This window comes from Vavraia culicis, assembly GCF_000192795.1.
Source record: "Vavraia culicis subsp. floridensis unplaced genomic scaffold supercont1.26, whole genome shotgun sequence".
NCBI lineage: Eukaryota > Fungi > Microsporidia > Pleistophoridae > Vavraia > Vavraia culicis.
In genome coordinates, this window is record NW_007360629.1 from 28,195 (window position 1) to 43,646 (window position 15,452).

The window sequence follows — 15,452 nt, forward strand, 5'->3', positions numbered from 1 at the left end:
CAGCAAATTACTACCCACAGCAACCTCCGCGTCATCATAGGGACACGATCAAAATTACAGAGAATCGATTTGTACAGCGGTATGGTCCCTTGTTTACAACATTGTGCAAGGCACTCCGTTATCGGAGGTAAAACAGTACGTTACGGCCAGTTCATCGATTGAGCATGCCAGGTTACATCTCATGCACGTGGCAGGTACAATTATTTACCGCATAGGTTCAATATCTATGCTTACATTGGTCATGGCCCATCAATAGAACGATTTATTCGTAAAATACCATCCACGCATAACCTGTCCTGCTTGGTGCACCCCTTCGTTCCAACAATTCGCGATTTAACACACGGGTACACCGCTCAGGTTCCTATGCCGGGGGTGTTCCGGAACTTGCGCCTCTTCGTTGCTGCAGCACGAGAGCACGCGTTGATCTGAGATGTGGCGTCAACGTATCACTCCTTTCCTGCTACACCGAACAGGATGGTCTTCTTGGAACGGCAATATTGCGCGCCAGGCACAGCCCATTTGAAAGGGTAAAAGCCCAATTCATCCATTCTATCACATTTTATGGTGCAAGTACGTCTAAGCACGCATATAACGGGGGAACTGCCCGGCGGTACGAGCATACCATCGTGAGACGATGAAAAGGCTTTACGTGGTGAGTGCCACGTGCATGCAAAGAATGCACACAAGAATTGGCGGTAACAACGGCAGAGAAAATCGCTATCAAGCAAATTTGCGGTGATCGACAGGAACATCAAAGCGAGGTGGTCAGAGCGGCACCACAAAACATTTTTTTACCGCAGTGAACAGCGCTGTTGGTGTAAGGCGACGAATAAACGACTTTTAGCAACAAAAATGATGAATGAACCGTTCCAACAGCTTTTACTTATTTTTTTTTCTCAGCGCTAGCTTTTTGATGTGGCTGTGTTGGAAGTACACAGCGTATCCAATCATAACATCGGGAATAAACGTAAGAAGAACATTTTGCATCATGTGATAGAAGTAGGGCGTGTTCTCGTAGAAAGTGCCCACGCTTTCAACCACCGACTTGGCAAAATCGTGTGCAGAGGGCACAAACAGGCTGGGCTTCCTTATTTTGCTCATCTTCGTGGCCACAAAATTCGGAGTAACATATTCAACATGGACATACTTGTGGTTTAGCTCGTATGCAAGAGAAACAGACCACGACTTGAGCATGCTCTTAGAAGCTGCATACACCGCATGCAGCGGGCAGGGAAAGTCAGCAACCTTCGAGCCAATGTTAATTACGTACGAGTACCTGTCCATTTTCCTGAGCACATTCTGCGTAAGTTTTATCGTGTTCAGGTTGTTCACGTTGATGATCTGTGATACCCGCTCATCATCCACGAAGTCTTTGGTGTACTCGCTGCTCACACCGGCATTGTTGATGAGCATGCCGATGTTGTCGGTATCGATGCCCTCAAACGACTGTTCAGCCGCAAAGTCCAAAAGAACGGTCTTGCACTGCGTAAGCTTTGCAGCCTCGGCTCGGGTAGCCTCCAGTTTATCTGCATTTCGGCCCACTATAATGATGTTTTGCTTCATTTTTGCAAGTACTAGTGCTATTTCCTTGCCTATGCCATCCGTAGCACCTGTTACCATGATCCATCGTCCTTTGATGTTCCGCCACACCCGGTAGTTCAAGATCCTGGAGGCAAGGAACCTGTAGTTGAAGTAAATTACACGGAAACAGAAAAAAACAACAAAAATTTTGAGGATCGTAGGCAGCATACCAGGGCTGCTTTTCTTTTTAATTAAAAACATAGGAGCAGACAGCAACACAGGTTGGTGATTATCGGCATGTAAGGAACCACCAAGAAATTATTTTGACAGTAACTGACACGCTCCACCGTGTGCTGCTAGCAGCCTCGTACTTGGTAAACCAAAATACGGTACACGAGCAGATCACCACATATTTCAACCGTGCAGGCACACGTCCGTTTTCGTTCGTTAAGTGATTCTGCGGACCGAGCGCTTTTGCTGCCACATCTTGCGAGGTAATCGTGTTTTACCGCCAGCACGGCGAGAGTTGCTGAATCAGAACGGTGTGAACGCGCCACAATTCGTAAAACGTTGCGCAATAATTGTTCGTACAAGCTACGATTACAAAATAATGTGCGAAACGATCGGTTATTTGACGTACAAAGGCGTTTTTAACGTTCGTTTTTTTTGATGTAATTCGAGTGTATGTGATAAAAAACTCACGGTTTAAAAACGGAACGAGCTGAGCAATTTCTGAAATGTACAGCCTGAATACAGCCGTAAAAATGAGGAGCTGAAGGGATCAGTAGATTGATAAAGACTACTTTTCCCACCGTACCACATCAAAACACTGAATGACACTCATTCTGGCCGTTTGGTAATTTGATCAGGCCATACCTAACGGGCGATCTGCGGCTGTCGTTGTGAGGAGAAGGGGAGCGTGCCGTGCCAGGAAGGGGCCGTACAGGCATAAAACACAGATACAACTCATACACAAAAATTGAAGCAGCGCACGTCCCGCAACCGTATAGGCCGTTCGTATCACGCCCTGCTTACAGACAGCTAAGCCTTTTAGCGCCGAAAACTACCTGAGAACACTAATTTAATCATTGGCATGTGCCCACAATTACCTTGCCATACCGCTCATACCTCCCGCTCATACCTCCCTCTCATACCTCCCTCTCATACCTCCCTCTCATACCTCCCTCTCATACCTCCCTCTCATACCTCCCTCTCATACCTCCCTCTCATACCTCCCTCTCATACCTCCCTCTCATACCTCCCTCTCATACCTCCCTCTCATACCTCCCTCTCATACCTCTCTCTCATACCTTCCGCTCATCCAAGTACCGCTTCACCTCAATTCCAAGCTTTTCCAGCAACTTCCTTGACTCAACATCGCTCGCACAGTAGTAGTTCCTGAATATGACCCTTTTGATCTGCGCCTGGATAATCTTCTTTGTACACAGCAGGCACGGGAATAACGTGACGTACAGATCGCATCCATCCAACCTCTCGCTGAACACACCCATCATTGCACTTTCCTCGGCGTGCAGGCACACACAAAGATCAAGGTTGCTGCCGGATGGCGTTCCACCACAGCAGCGCGGACAGCCACCATCCATGCAGTTGAGCGTGCCCACGGCTGTGCCATTGTATCCCGTGCTCACAATCCTATTGCCCTTGACCAGAATAGCACCAACACATCGCTTTGCGCATGCCGACTTGTACGACACGAACGTGGCGATGTCCATGAAGTACCTTTCCCATGCCGGCCGTACCTCTAACTGAAGCTCGTCAAGCTGCGCTCTCAGATGCAGCTTATCCCTGCACCCGTTCAAATACTGAACCTTGTACGTAAATTTGTTGATCGCACACACATCGTCATAAAAAGCAGGATCTGTGTGCTCAGTAAATATTATGAGAAGAAGCGAACACGAGATTTCGTATTTCCTCCAGTCGGCCACGTCGGTGAGCGTGAGTATGCCGTACTTTATCTGGTGCGGAAAACACAGCTCGGGCGCTGATTGCGTAAGAATCGGACATTGCAGACGTTCACTCAGGTATTTCTGTGCGTACGAGGACGTCTCCCTCTCTCTGGTGTAAATACAAATCAACATTAGAGGGATGGCTGCAATGTTGATTTCTTGAAACTTGGATACGAGCGATAAAAATGTTGGGCCGATAGATGTATGAAAGATAGAAAGGACCGATAGATGCGCAGTGTATCGGCAATAGTGGGGTGAGTACGATCGTTTCTAATGTTATGACACCAATTTCTCTTTTCGGTACGTTTTCGTTGCACCACAAAATACATTTTTGCTCTTCGACACAGACCGCGTAAAAAACTCGGCATAAAACGACAGCAAAACGATTCGTTCACAAATATGCGATGCTTCACCGGTTCTCGTATCACGCTTCCCTTTAAAATGCGCAAAAAACTGTCAAAATTATCAAAAAACTATCATCGGCTTATTTCTCGCGAGAAGTTAGGAGATAATGTGCCCGATCACCAGAACATCTCACGTGAAAAATGATCGTGCCCTGCAACTGCTTGCTCTGGGAGGCAAATTGTCAATTTAAATTTATTTCTTCATACAACGATCAGGATTTGCATTTCTTTGATCAAATTTCTGGTATTGAACCTGTGAATGGCAACCAAACAGGCGATCTCGCGAATTGATCGGTGCTTTCGCCGTACAAAAATTTTTGACAGTTAAAGAGCGTGATGAACTAACACCGCGAAGAGTCTGCAAATTACGGTACAAATCACACATTCTTTCCATTTTTTTGAAGGAGGTTTTCATGACAGCCAGCACTAATCATCCTATAGCACTGCGATGTTGCTATTTTTACCAACGTTTCTTCAAACGTGTCCTACTGCAATTCTTTCATGCCCATTATTTCCGCAGCTTGGTTTACGTTCCTGGCCGGTCTATGGCCCTACTGCAATTCTGTGCTCATATCACGAATCAAATGAAAAGGCCAAACCATACCATTTTCGTATTCGTAACAAAACACGACCCAATTGGCATATTATTCGGTTTGATTGGTGTGCACGTCATCGTTTAACATACATATCATGATACACGGTATGCAGACCATGACATGCTCGGCAATGGGCGTATCTACACGTATCTGGAATAAATGGTGTAAACAAACGCGAACGGTGGGAAAGGCACATTTAGTGGTAGGTAGCACGGCAGAAAGACCGTATTTTTAGTATAATCATAGAACGGGCTGAATAAGTTGCAACAAAATGAACTGTTAGTTGTGATAAGCCTTGAAGAATTTGTTTGGTGTAAAAATGGTAAACAAATTTGATAGAAACAACAATTGCATGCAGCATATTCTGTTTCGTTGCAGGTGCGTATGAACACGGTTGAATAAGAAGCGGAGGATTGCTGTGTTGCGTAGAATTTACGGGATATTTGTGGTGTGGCACACAAAAATAAATTTTTGTAAAAAAAGGAAAAAATAAATTTTTATCAGCAATCAAAAATCGATTTGATAGTTTGGTGGTTTTACACCTCATCGTGGGAGTGCTGGTCTAAATATAGCATTTTTAGGGATGGTTCGCATTTAAAGAAGTGCCTTTATGTGGGATGTATTTACGCATTCAGATATGAACGTTTTGGTCGTGGCACTCCAAGGAAGTAACTGAACAGCGCAGTTTTACACTGACGCGGTTCAACACTACGCGCACACCGATGATTACTTACCCATGGAAAAAGGCCCAATGAACAGTGGGTGTTTTGCAGGGTACAAAATGATATAATAGTATATTTGAGAGCTGATGCCGGGAAAAGGCTTTACATCGCCTTTGGCCATGATGTCACCGATGCATTTTCTCCTTTGTGCGATCATATCTCGGTATATCAACATCCTCATTGCTTAACTCGTCTTAAAACCTTTCATTCCGTACTATTCGGTTATTTTCACCAATATCCTTGCGCACCACGTCGTGCCATAGGTGATCTGTTTGTTAACAAATTAAATTTACTGATCTGAAACACATTTTTTGTATTTATTGCTTTCCAAACATTGCTAAGCAATGAGTGTTCGAACATTTGCTGATGATTTAGTAAAGAAATTCGTAATTAACGATAATTCTGATGATACGGACGATTCAGAGAAGCAAAATGAGGTGTTACAGATAAATTTGGTACCTGGCACGCTGTACATGAACATGTCGGGCATCATAGGGAAATATGGCAATCACTCAAGGCTTGAAAGCTTTTATGTGGTGCTCAAGAACAAGGACGGCATTGTGGGCGCAGAAGAGGTTAAGCGGGAGTATGGAAAGGCGTTTGATGTGTTCTTCAAGCTGAGAATAGAGGATAGCTGCGAGTTCAAGCTTATTTTGTACCTGAAGTACAAAAATATGACATTTGATCATCTGCAGAGCGGCAGTATCAAGGCGTTTGAAAAGAATCTGAAGAGATACGGCGAATGCACGATTGACTGTGACAAGGATGACATTAAGAAATGGCACAACGGTGTGCATTTTGTAGACTATGCCTTGAAGAGGCACAGCGAGCCCAACATTATCAAACGCTTTTTGGAGCTGTTTGAGCCCGACCCACCGGAGATATACGGGCTGAAAGCGCATATGAGCTACATCGCATTTGAGGAGCAACGGGCAATACAGGCACGAACGATCAACAGTCTGTCTGATCTCAAGGAATGGTTGCGGTTCAGACAAAACACCTACAAGAAGTTCTTCCACGGCTACATAAATCTAAAGGGCCACGGTCTTGAACACTGCACACATCTGTGGAAAAGACGATACATTGAATGGAACGGATACAAAATCCGCATTTTCAACGTGTACACGAATGAAAAGATAGGCACTGTTGATGTCTCGAACGCGAGTGTGCAGTGTGTGGACGTGGAACCGAAAAACTTTTTGAAGGATAATTTGATGCGAATAAATGTTGAGAGCGGGTACATGGAGGCACATTTTGATAGTGTTAAAAGCTATGAACGGTGTTTGAGTGCGGCCAAGTTTGTCTTTGGACGTGTGCATAGATTGAAGAATTGGTAAAGGTAAATAAAGCATTTGAATCATAGAAGGGAACGTGAGTATCGTTCGATGAATTAGGTTTAGCAATGAGATTGCTATATCATGTGATATAACAGCATATATAATCCTTTGTACCGGAGACAGGGATATTTTCGCTCTATTCCAACGTTGAGTAACATTTGATAGTCATTCACATGTGGTATGAAACGTAACACTTGCTATGTTTTATTGCTGTTCACAGCTTTTGTACGTGCACAAGGTTATCATGCACGGTAATATTTTGTATTCTACTCCTTTCACTCGATTGCCGAATTTCTAAACATTTTACTCGGTGCTATCCAGAGCACTGCTATGGAACGAAGAGTATTTATTTACATTATTAACGGATCTCAGCGTTAATTCCTTTCTATCACCATTCTCGTAATACTGTCCTAGGCATATCTACACGTTCTTTACGCATCCCACTGCCATATCATTTTATTGCAGGTCCATTAATTACGGACTCACCATGTTATTCCCTTTTTACCGCCGTACAAATCGTTGTTGCAATCCGTTCTCCGTTTAAGCATTTTACCGTTCACACTCGTTTTGCCACCCTTTATGGCTGTTCTAAGAAACTTGGAGTGATTGATATATGTGCCTTATAAACTGTACAGCTGTGTTTTGGAGAGACTGAAACAGTAGATTTGTTGTAGAAGACTGTTAAGGACCGGTTTGTGCTTTCGTTTTAACCAAGGTCCTTAAGAAAGACTTATCATATTGCAGCAGCTTTCCGTTGATACTCCCCATCTTTGTTAGTCATATCCTTGATTGTGCTATAGCAATACTATCCACATGGAACACCGTTCCTCAACACTAATCCTAATCTTTGCTCTGTTCGTTGTTAAAATACAGTGCTTCCTTTACGATTCTGATTGTTGTTTGATTTTCTAATTTTTTCTCAAAACTCGTACGGTGCGGTATACTGCCATAATTCTGCATTGTTCAGGTTTGTTAATGTAAATTCGTTTATTGCCTGCAATTCTTACGGCACATATACCGGTCATTAAATGCTGTATCAGATCTTCTGACGTTGTTTAAAACCGTTTTTATTTTTTTTTGGCACGGTATGCCACGTAACCCGTCCGCAAGCAGATATGCATACCAGTTCATCTACGCGTGTAATATGTAAATATACGGTATCGAGAGACAGGATAATACGTTCAAATACGTAAAACAAGTTTTTACCACATCTTGCACAGCTTTGATGAGATCTAATTTATTTTCCATTTTGAACCACACTTTTTGGCAAATAATTTTATCCACAAAAAATGCGTGTGTACAGTTGCTAAGCCTGATATCTGTTCCAAACATCCTTCAACTTACCTTCCCAGCACCTTATCCAACAGCTCCTTCAATTTACCTTCCCACCACCTTATCCAACAGCTCCTTCAACTTACCTTCCCACCATCTTATCCAACAGCTCCTTCAATTTACCTTCCCACCACCTTATCCAACAGATCCTTCAATTTATTTCCCCCCATTTCTTCATCTCCGCTTAATTTATCAGCAATTTATTTTATCCATAAAACAAAAAAAATGCGCATTCCACTGTCAGAAAAAAATACGGGCACTAAACAATCACAGATGCACAAACAACACAAGCCATTAACAGACAAGCAGAGGGTGCTCAACTTCCTATGCGACGTTACCAACACAACGGGTGATCATTCGTTGAAATATGATTTGATGAAATGCGTAGAAACAATTGAGGGAAAAGAGAATGTTGAGTATGTGGAGTTGAAGGAGGCGTTGCGGGAGGCTCTAGAGGAGAACGAAAGACTGGAACAGGATAAAGTTAAGCTGATGTGTGAGAACGAGTATTTGAGAGATATGATGAATGAGAAGGGAGAGCACGCAATGAGATAAATTGTAATTATATGGGTGTTATTCAATGCGATTGTGCCACTTGCCAGTAAATCTATTTGTACATTTTAACACCGCTCTCCTCAAACGTGTTAATTTGCATGTTTGGGCATTCCCTGCACTTTTTATACGTTGCTCATCACTGGTAGAGCAGAGTCGAATCAGGTGAGATTTACAGCGTAGTATCTTTCCGCGCTCCAGCTCCAGAGATATTTAGGTTATCTAAAATGTGTGTTTTAGTATTCCTTGCCCTGTAAATTTGCCGGTCCAGTCATGGCCATTATCTTGTCTAAATTTACCACGCAGTTTTCGCGCTTTCCCTGCCCTTCTGCCATTTTAACGCAGATTGACCTCCTGTTGGTAATTTCTACAGGTAAACCAGGAATGTTTGGTCTTTATGAAATTTTCTTAACAAAAATTTGGTGGAGTGATGATGAACCTGTGTACGATAAATGTTCTAATTATAAGCATTAAACAAAGAATTCATCGTTTTTACCCCGTTCTATGCGCACGTACATCCTGAGGATGTGTAATCGCTTAAAAATGGTGATCAATCAACGACTTTTTTGTGGTATGTCTCATAGACACTCCCGTAGGTCATGAAATGAAAGAAAACTTTAAGGTTATTGTACCGCATATGATGATGAGAAGGTTCACGACACCATATGCTGTTGCTTTACGCCTCTTTCTTGTGCAATGGGTCCAAACTTACAGTTTCGCATCTTTTATCGTAGAAAGTGCTTTTCTCATCTCTCCGTACAACAGCGCCTAAGCAACGCACTTTTCCGGTACAGTATTGCGTGATGAAACCGAATTACAGTACAGTGGGAAATGCTGATAGATAGGTTGTTGTTATGGGCACACCTCAACTTCACACCAGCACTATCATATGTGCAATCAACGCCAAAAAAATCGTAGATTTTCCAATTTGGTACTTAACTGTACAAAATGGGAAGTTTGAGCCAATAACAGGATCAGAAAAGTTTGGTGTTAAACACGTTCATCACTATTTTTTGTATAACACCGACCACTATAGCGCCAAACATGACGGATTGGATAAAAAAATCACATCCATCTCAGATAATTTAAATAGAACGTATATACACGGGTTAATTTGTATCATACTACCATCCATTTTAACTTCGTAATTTTTGGTCTATCACCAGACCAAATCTAATCAAATTTTTTAGGTGTACGTACACGAACATGTGATTTACATTTTTCTTCGGATGCTTGATCGTCAGTGATGTCAAAAAATATCTTTATTTATGTTTTTGATTTATTTTGAAGTTTTGATTGCATTCTATGTGAGCAAAGGACAAAAATTACAGGTTTTTGAAATTATCTGTCGGCATTTATCGTCTCACAGCATGTTATAGGTCGGTAATACGATCATTCCACTCGTAGCGAACCAGCACGAATGGATATTCAGAAGTGTCTTTCCATCAACTTTGCTATAAAGTGACAGAATCGTCATAAAAACACAGCTTTTTGCCAAATACAGTTCAGCACGTAATAAAAGTCTTTTACGTTACCCGATAAAATTTCGTTTGTGCTCCCTAAAACTTATCTATATTTACCGATACTCGTCAAAAACTATTAGATGATATAATGCCACTCATTAAACAGCAAAATATGCTTTAGCACCGTTTTATTGCTGTACGTCTGTGTATATACCTTTATATTGAGCTCCTTCTTCCCATTCACTCGTGCTCTCACTAAATTGATTCATGTCACTAGATCCGCACAAATGTCAAAAATGTCACTCATATTGATGGTAGACCTATTCCAGTCACATCAACACTTTCCTTTTGATTGCGTCTTGCAGTCTTTATAAACCGTTTTGATGCGAATCATATGTCAATTCTCCATCTCATACTTTTTCTGCAGCTCATAGTGTCAGGTTCCCGTAAATCCCTGAAGCACAAAACAAGCAAATTCATCAAAATGGTACAGTATATCCATAACAATGTACAATCATCTATAAAAAACTGCGCGTGTTCTACATCACTGCATGACGATCGAGTGCAGGGACTTCTGCACATCTTGCACGCCAATAATCCATTTTATATTCAAAGGCCTATTGTAGCTTCAATTCTTAAACCTGAAATGGCATCGTACATGAGTACAATCAATAGCGACCAAAATTTTAGGAATATTTTTCGGGTTGGTCTGAATGTATACGCAGAATCATTTTGCTTGGTGTTGCCGATGATGAAAAATGCGTTGATGTTCGGCGCCAACTTCGATCAGGTATGCAGGGTAGGAAAAAACGGATATTTCATTGATGAGCTCGTTAATGAAATACAAACACAATGTACAAATATTAAAGAACATAGCAGTAGGTGGGATCTTGCAAAAATACTGAGGTACTATAATACCATGAAAAGATGTTATAATGAACTATTTACGGTTATGAATTGCTATATAGCGTTTTTAAATGCGAATAAAGATGTGCTGAAGGACCATATACTGGAATATCATGCATATGTATAACTGTATGTGACTTAGTTTGCTACACGATTGAGTACCAAATAAATGTTTTTTTTCTCATGTTTAAATCAAAAATATAGGCTAGAGACATCAATCAAGTAAAATAAGTTAGTAAATAAATTTAGATCGGTTGAAAGCAAAACGAGTGTCCAACAAAGGCGATTATTCGAGTTTGTATTGTGCGGTTTATGACTATTCTGCCACAGGGTATAAAACAGATTCTAAATTTAGGCGTTAAAAGGTGCTGAATAGATACGCAGAAAAACTATGGTCAAAATAATGGTTTGTTACGATTTGCAAAGGAAAGGTATTGGATAACTTACGGATAGATAAATGAACAATACGTGTTAGAAAACCAAATCGAATTGGTGCAAACACTTCTTCAACGAGCATGTCGAATGTTCTATGACTTTCAATGTTTTGTATACATTTTCTACTCATCGTTCTCTACTTCATTAGGCAAAACAGTCATATTACACATAATTATTATGAACTAATTCCTATTCTGAGCTTAAAAGAGACACTGCTGGTAGGTTTACTACAAAATTGCTAGCATATTACGCAATAAAATGTGACAAATGAATTTACCGCTAAGGTGAGTTTTACAGTCAATTATGAATTAATGATAGTTTACGCAATGTGTGCATACTTAATTGTTGTGAACGTTATATTTTGGGAAATATCAATGTCCTATAAAGTTATATCACGTAGCTATCTAAACTATTAAATGAAGTACGTCTTCTAAAGGTTTTATTTAGAATATGCCATCTATCTTATACTTGGATAGGTCCCTTTGTTCAATACTACCTTTGAATGTTTATTTATCTTCCTATGTAAAATATGCCTAAACAATGCATTTTTATAGTCTGCTGTGACAGATTATGGCTACAAATATTCGATTTATAGAGGCAACTAGCGCATTATCTCGCACAACATCTTCATGCACATCTTTATTACATTAAAAAGATATTTTGCAACCGCAATGCTGATCTTAATGTAAGCCGTGATTTATGCGACACTTCCTCTCATGAGCACTTTGAGGAATTTTTATTCTCAGATCTGCAGATAAATGTGATTCTCGATAACCTAACACCCAGTCAGGAAAGCGTATTCGATGCTCAACTTATTGTTATTATTCCCAGAAGAGATGCCATATTGTTTCTCTCTCATACTTTTCACAGAACGACCAATTTCTCCTGTCAATATCTGTCAGGCAATAGACAAATATGAATGTGCCAACATGCATTTATTAATGCAGCTCATCAATTGCCCGATTAACAGCAACAATTTTCTAGAACAATAAAGGTGAATTAATGAAATTAGCATGTCTAAAATTGCTTGTCACGTTTTATCGGTGCATGACAGCTAGACTATCTCACAACATACGGTACGAATTGCTTTCTTGAATGATATGTCATCCGTAGTATGTTCGAATAGATCACAATATCATACCAACTCTTACTTTTGGTAAATACTTCATTACTGTTAACATGACAGAGCAGTGATCTCAACACAAGCGGTTTTAAATCGCTTTACGAACCAACAAAGATCTTAATTGTTCAATATCAACAAATTTTCTGCAGCAATGGCGTTGATCATATGCAGGAGACACAATCCATTGTGTTTAGATTGATAGCATCATTCATGCTGTTGGCTCATATCGTTAATATGTTGTAGATTGCTTGAATACCATGAACAATGAGACCTGAGAATATTACAATCATAAAAGAGAAATGACCAGCACCAGAAGATCGAAAAATAACTTAACTTTTATTTATAAAGCTCGAAAATGGTTTGTTCTTCATTGCACTTATCTAACCACTCACATCGTTCCTTAAGAGATCTACATCTTGACGAAAAAAACTCACGGAGAATATGCGCCTCTTCTCTAGATATGTAGGAACTTTTATAACAGAACACAAGTACATCAAGCTGTTTGAACGTCTCAAAAATATTTTCGATCAAGTTATTTAGCTGATCTGGCGAAATTTCTGATAACTTTTGAATTTTTTCTAACCTTGTCCAAGAATCTGTTGGTGCTTCAAATATCACCAGTTTCTTAATACCTGCGAAAGCTTCAAAATATTGACACAACATAAGTTCGATTAGTTCTTCATAAGCTGAATCTATGCCAATATGAAGAGTGTGGAGTTTTAGATGCACCATATTCTTACTTTTCACCAAATTCCGTTTGTTCACATCAACTTTTGCAGGTTGGTGTTTACCATCATTTCGATTGGTGAGGCTATCAAATGATGACCGAATGAATCTACTGTTTGTAACAAATCTTTTCAGCTTGTTTAAACAGATTTTCACGGGTTTATATATACCATAATTTCGATTGGTGAGGCTATTAAATGACGACCGAATGGATCTACCGTCCACATAAAATTCTTTTAGCTTGTTCAAAGGTTCTATTGACCTTACCAGTTCACTAATGGTCAGCTTAGAATTAACAAAGAGTTTTTCTATTGGACCTTTTAAACTGCTTAGTTGTCTTCGTAAAAGTTCATACTTGACATCCCAACTTTTTACAAGAATTTCAAGATGTTTTAACATTTCCAGTTCAGTTATCATCTGCATGATTTCTTTATCTACACACCAGCAATTTATTCTCAGTGTTTCTAATTTTTTCATTTTTACTTCAATGGTGCTTTTATCCTTCAACTCCAAATCATTACCGCCAGCATCAATTTCTAGAATTTCAAGAGCAGCAAAGTCTAGGAGAAATATATCGAAAACTCTACAAACATTCCATGCTAGGTTAATACTAAAATAAATCAATATTAAATGCTTGAGTTTGCTTCGGTTAATTTCCTTTAAAAACTTAATAGCAATCTCTAAATCCCAAGTGTTAATTACTAAATATTCTAATCTAGCACCATAACACTGAGAAGACGAAAGCAGCTGTTCACAATATTTCTCGCCTAATGATAAATACTGTGGATCACTTACTATTTGGTCACTGAGTACAACACTCGCATATTTATCCATGTTTACCGTCAGATTGCATAGTTTTGTGCACTTATTTAGATTGATTTTGATTATTACACTTTTTGTATTAACCGGATAACATGGATAGTAAGAACTCCTCCAGCACTTACTGAAGCAGATAGTCTCATAAGACTTTGCAAAAGTTACCTTAAGTTCTTTCAATTGTTGCACAGTATCCTTGAAAATGAGAAAAACACATCCAGTAAACCATAGACTTTCTAGTGTCATATTACTCACTTTCTCTAAGAATTCATCCGTAACTAACATATGTTTCACTTTAAGTGTACGTAATCTTGGAATCGTTTCGAGACTAATAAAATCTTGCACTGTATTATAAGAGACACAGTCCCAACTTGCATATTCATGTGTCAAATTTAGAAGATATAAATCGGTAATGGAATCAAATTGTTGTATTGTGTCACCTAGATCGACATCAGATAAATTTCGTGAGGAACTGCGAACAACAACTGTCAAATACACACGGTCGAGTTCTTTAAAAACACCTTTCATCATCTCAATCTTCGTTTCATTAATAAAAACTTTCAATCCCTCCCTTGGCTCTACATTACCTTCCTGTTGAGCAGAAAAATACAAGCTGAACTTCTCTGCTTTGTAGACAAATTGTATTGCCTTTGAATACTCGTGATTGAATCTTTGCTCGTTCATGTACCTGTTGCATCTTTCTAGATCCTTACCCAGCGTTTGATAGTTTAGATCTTTGAGATATTTTACAATACGGGCACATCTTTTGTCCGATTCTTGCTTAGGTCCATCCAGTAAGTGTTCAACATCATACTCAAGTTCTTCCTCTGTATACACATATTCTGAACCGTCATCACCCTCTTCACTACCTGTGTTGGCAAATAACAATTGATGAATGAACAACAAGTTATTGAAAAAAATCATGGGATCCACAGAATTCTTTCCTTTTATAGTTTTAAATTTGCAAAAATGATAAGGAAATTCATTCTTATCGGCACGTGCTTTTTGTCCATCTCATATGGTTGTTGATCATGTGATTAGAGGAGAATGCCAGCATTAAATTATGAATTTTTTTTACACTAACAATAATGGTGCACACATTTTTACAAGTTTAGTGTGTTCTTTTCTTGTTTATGGCATCGATCACACAAAATAGACCTGTTCTTTTCATCAATCTGTTACATAAAATTATAAACTAGTTGTTTGTGTGAACGAAGTATTCATGGTCAACACACTGTCATTAATTGTGCGCACTTCTGTACGATATAAGAATATGATAATTGAAGAATAAAAGTATTGTTGAGTGATGAGTAAGTTGCTGTTAAACACATGTTTTGCTTTTGATCAGAAAGCTCATATTGTGATTGTGTCGGTCTACCTTACGAAGAGCTGAAAGCTACATTATAGTATGCAATTATCAATGCATTATCATAGTTATGTTGAGTGCAATGCATGTACACCAGTTATATTATATATGCTAGTAATACTGCATTTCTTTTCCTGTTATCATTTCCATTCCAGATGAATTTCTTATCATCAAATCAATTTGAAC

At 39.6% G+C, this 15,452-nt stretch overlaps 7 protein-coding genes across 7 annotated transcripts; 3 read left to right on the forward strand and 4 right to left on the reverse strand.

The window, feature by feature from the left end:
- Positions 1–801: 801 nt before the first annotated feature.
- On the reverse strand, positions 802–1,906 carry VCUG_01597 (uncharacterized protein). The gene has a single exon (XM_008076414.1). The coding sequence runs from the start codon at positions 1,780–1,782 to the stop codon at positions 880–882; it is 903 nt and encodes a 300-aa protein (XP_008074605.1). The 5' UTR covers positions 1,783–1,906; the 3' UTR covers positions 802–879.
- Positions 1,907–2,825: 919 nt separating this feature from the next.
- VCUG_01598 (uncharacterized protein) lies at positions 2,826–3,620 on the reverse strand (the record flags this gene model as incomplete). The annotated part of the gene is made up of 1 exon (XM_008076425.1): positions 2,826–3,620. The coding sequence occupies one exon, from the start codon at positions 3,618–3,620 to the stop codon at positions 2,826–2,828; it is 795 nt and encodes a 264-aa protein (XP_008074616.1).
- Positions 3,621–4,684: 1,064 nt separating this feature from the next.
- VCUG_01599 (uncharacterized protein) lies at positions 4,685–5,483 on the reverse strand (the record flags this gene model as incomplete). The annotated part of the gene is made up of 1 exon (XM_008076426.1): positions 4,685–5,483. Exon 1 carries the CDS (start codon positions 5,033–5,035, stop codon positions 4,685–4,687), a length of 351 nt encoding a protein of 116 aa, XP_008074617.1. The 5' UTR covers positions 5,036–5,483.
- Positions 5,484–5,549: 66 nt separating this feature from the next.
- On the forward strand, positions 5,550–6,570 carry VCUG_01600 (uncharacterized protein). The gene has a single exon (XM_008076427.1). It carries the CDS (start codon positions 5,555–5,557, stop codon positions 6,545–6,547), a length of 993 nt encoding a protein of 330 aa, XP_008074618.1. The 5' UTR covers positions 5,550–5,554; the 3' UTR covers positions 6,548–6,570.
- Positions 6,571–7,772: 1,202 nt separating this feature from the next.
- On the forward strand, positions 7,773–8,177 carry VCUG_01601 (uncharacterized protein; the record flags this gene model as incomplete). Its single annotated transcript, XM_008076428.1, has 1 exon — positions 7,773–8,177. One exon carries the CDS (start codon positions 7,773–7,775, stop codon positions 8,175–8,177), a length of 405 nt encoding a protein of 134 aa, XP_008074619.1.
- A 2,111-nt stretch (positions 8,178–10,288) lies between these two features.
- VCUG_01602 (uncharacterized protein) lies at positions 10,289–10,927 on the forward strand (the record flags this gene model as incomplete). Its single annotated transcript, XM_008076429.1, has 1 exon — positions 10,289–10,927. The coding sequence occupies one exon, from the start codon at positions 10,289–10,291 to the stop codon at positions 10,925–10,927; it is 639 nt and encodes a 212-aa protein (XP_008074620.1).
- Positions 10,928–12,694: 1,767 nt separating this feature from the next.
- On the reverse strand, positions 12,695–15,005 carry VCUG_01603 (uncharacterized protein; the record flags this gene model as incomplete). The annotated part of the gene is made up of 1 exon (XM_008076430.1): positions 12,695–15,005. Exon 1 carries the CDS (start codon positions 14,822–14,824, stop codon positions 12,695–12,697), a length of 2,130 nt encoding a protein of 709 aa, XP_008074621.1. The 5' UTR covers positions 14,825–15,005.
- Between the last annotated feature and the right edge of the window lie 447 nt (positions 15,006–15,452).

Coding starts and splice junctions, on each gene's coding strand:
- VCUG_01597 (XM_008076414.1), bottom strand. CDS start 1,782: ATGTTTTTAATTAAAAAGAAAAGCAGCCCTGGTATGCTGCCTACGATC.
- VCUG_01600 (XM_008076427.1), top strand. CDS start 5,555: ATGAGTGTTCGAACATTTGCTGATGATTTAGTAAAGAAATTCGTAATT.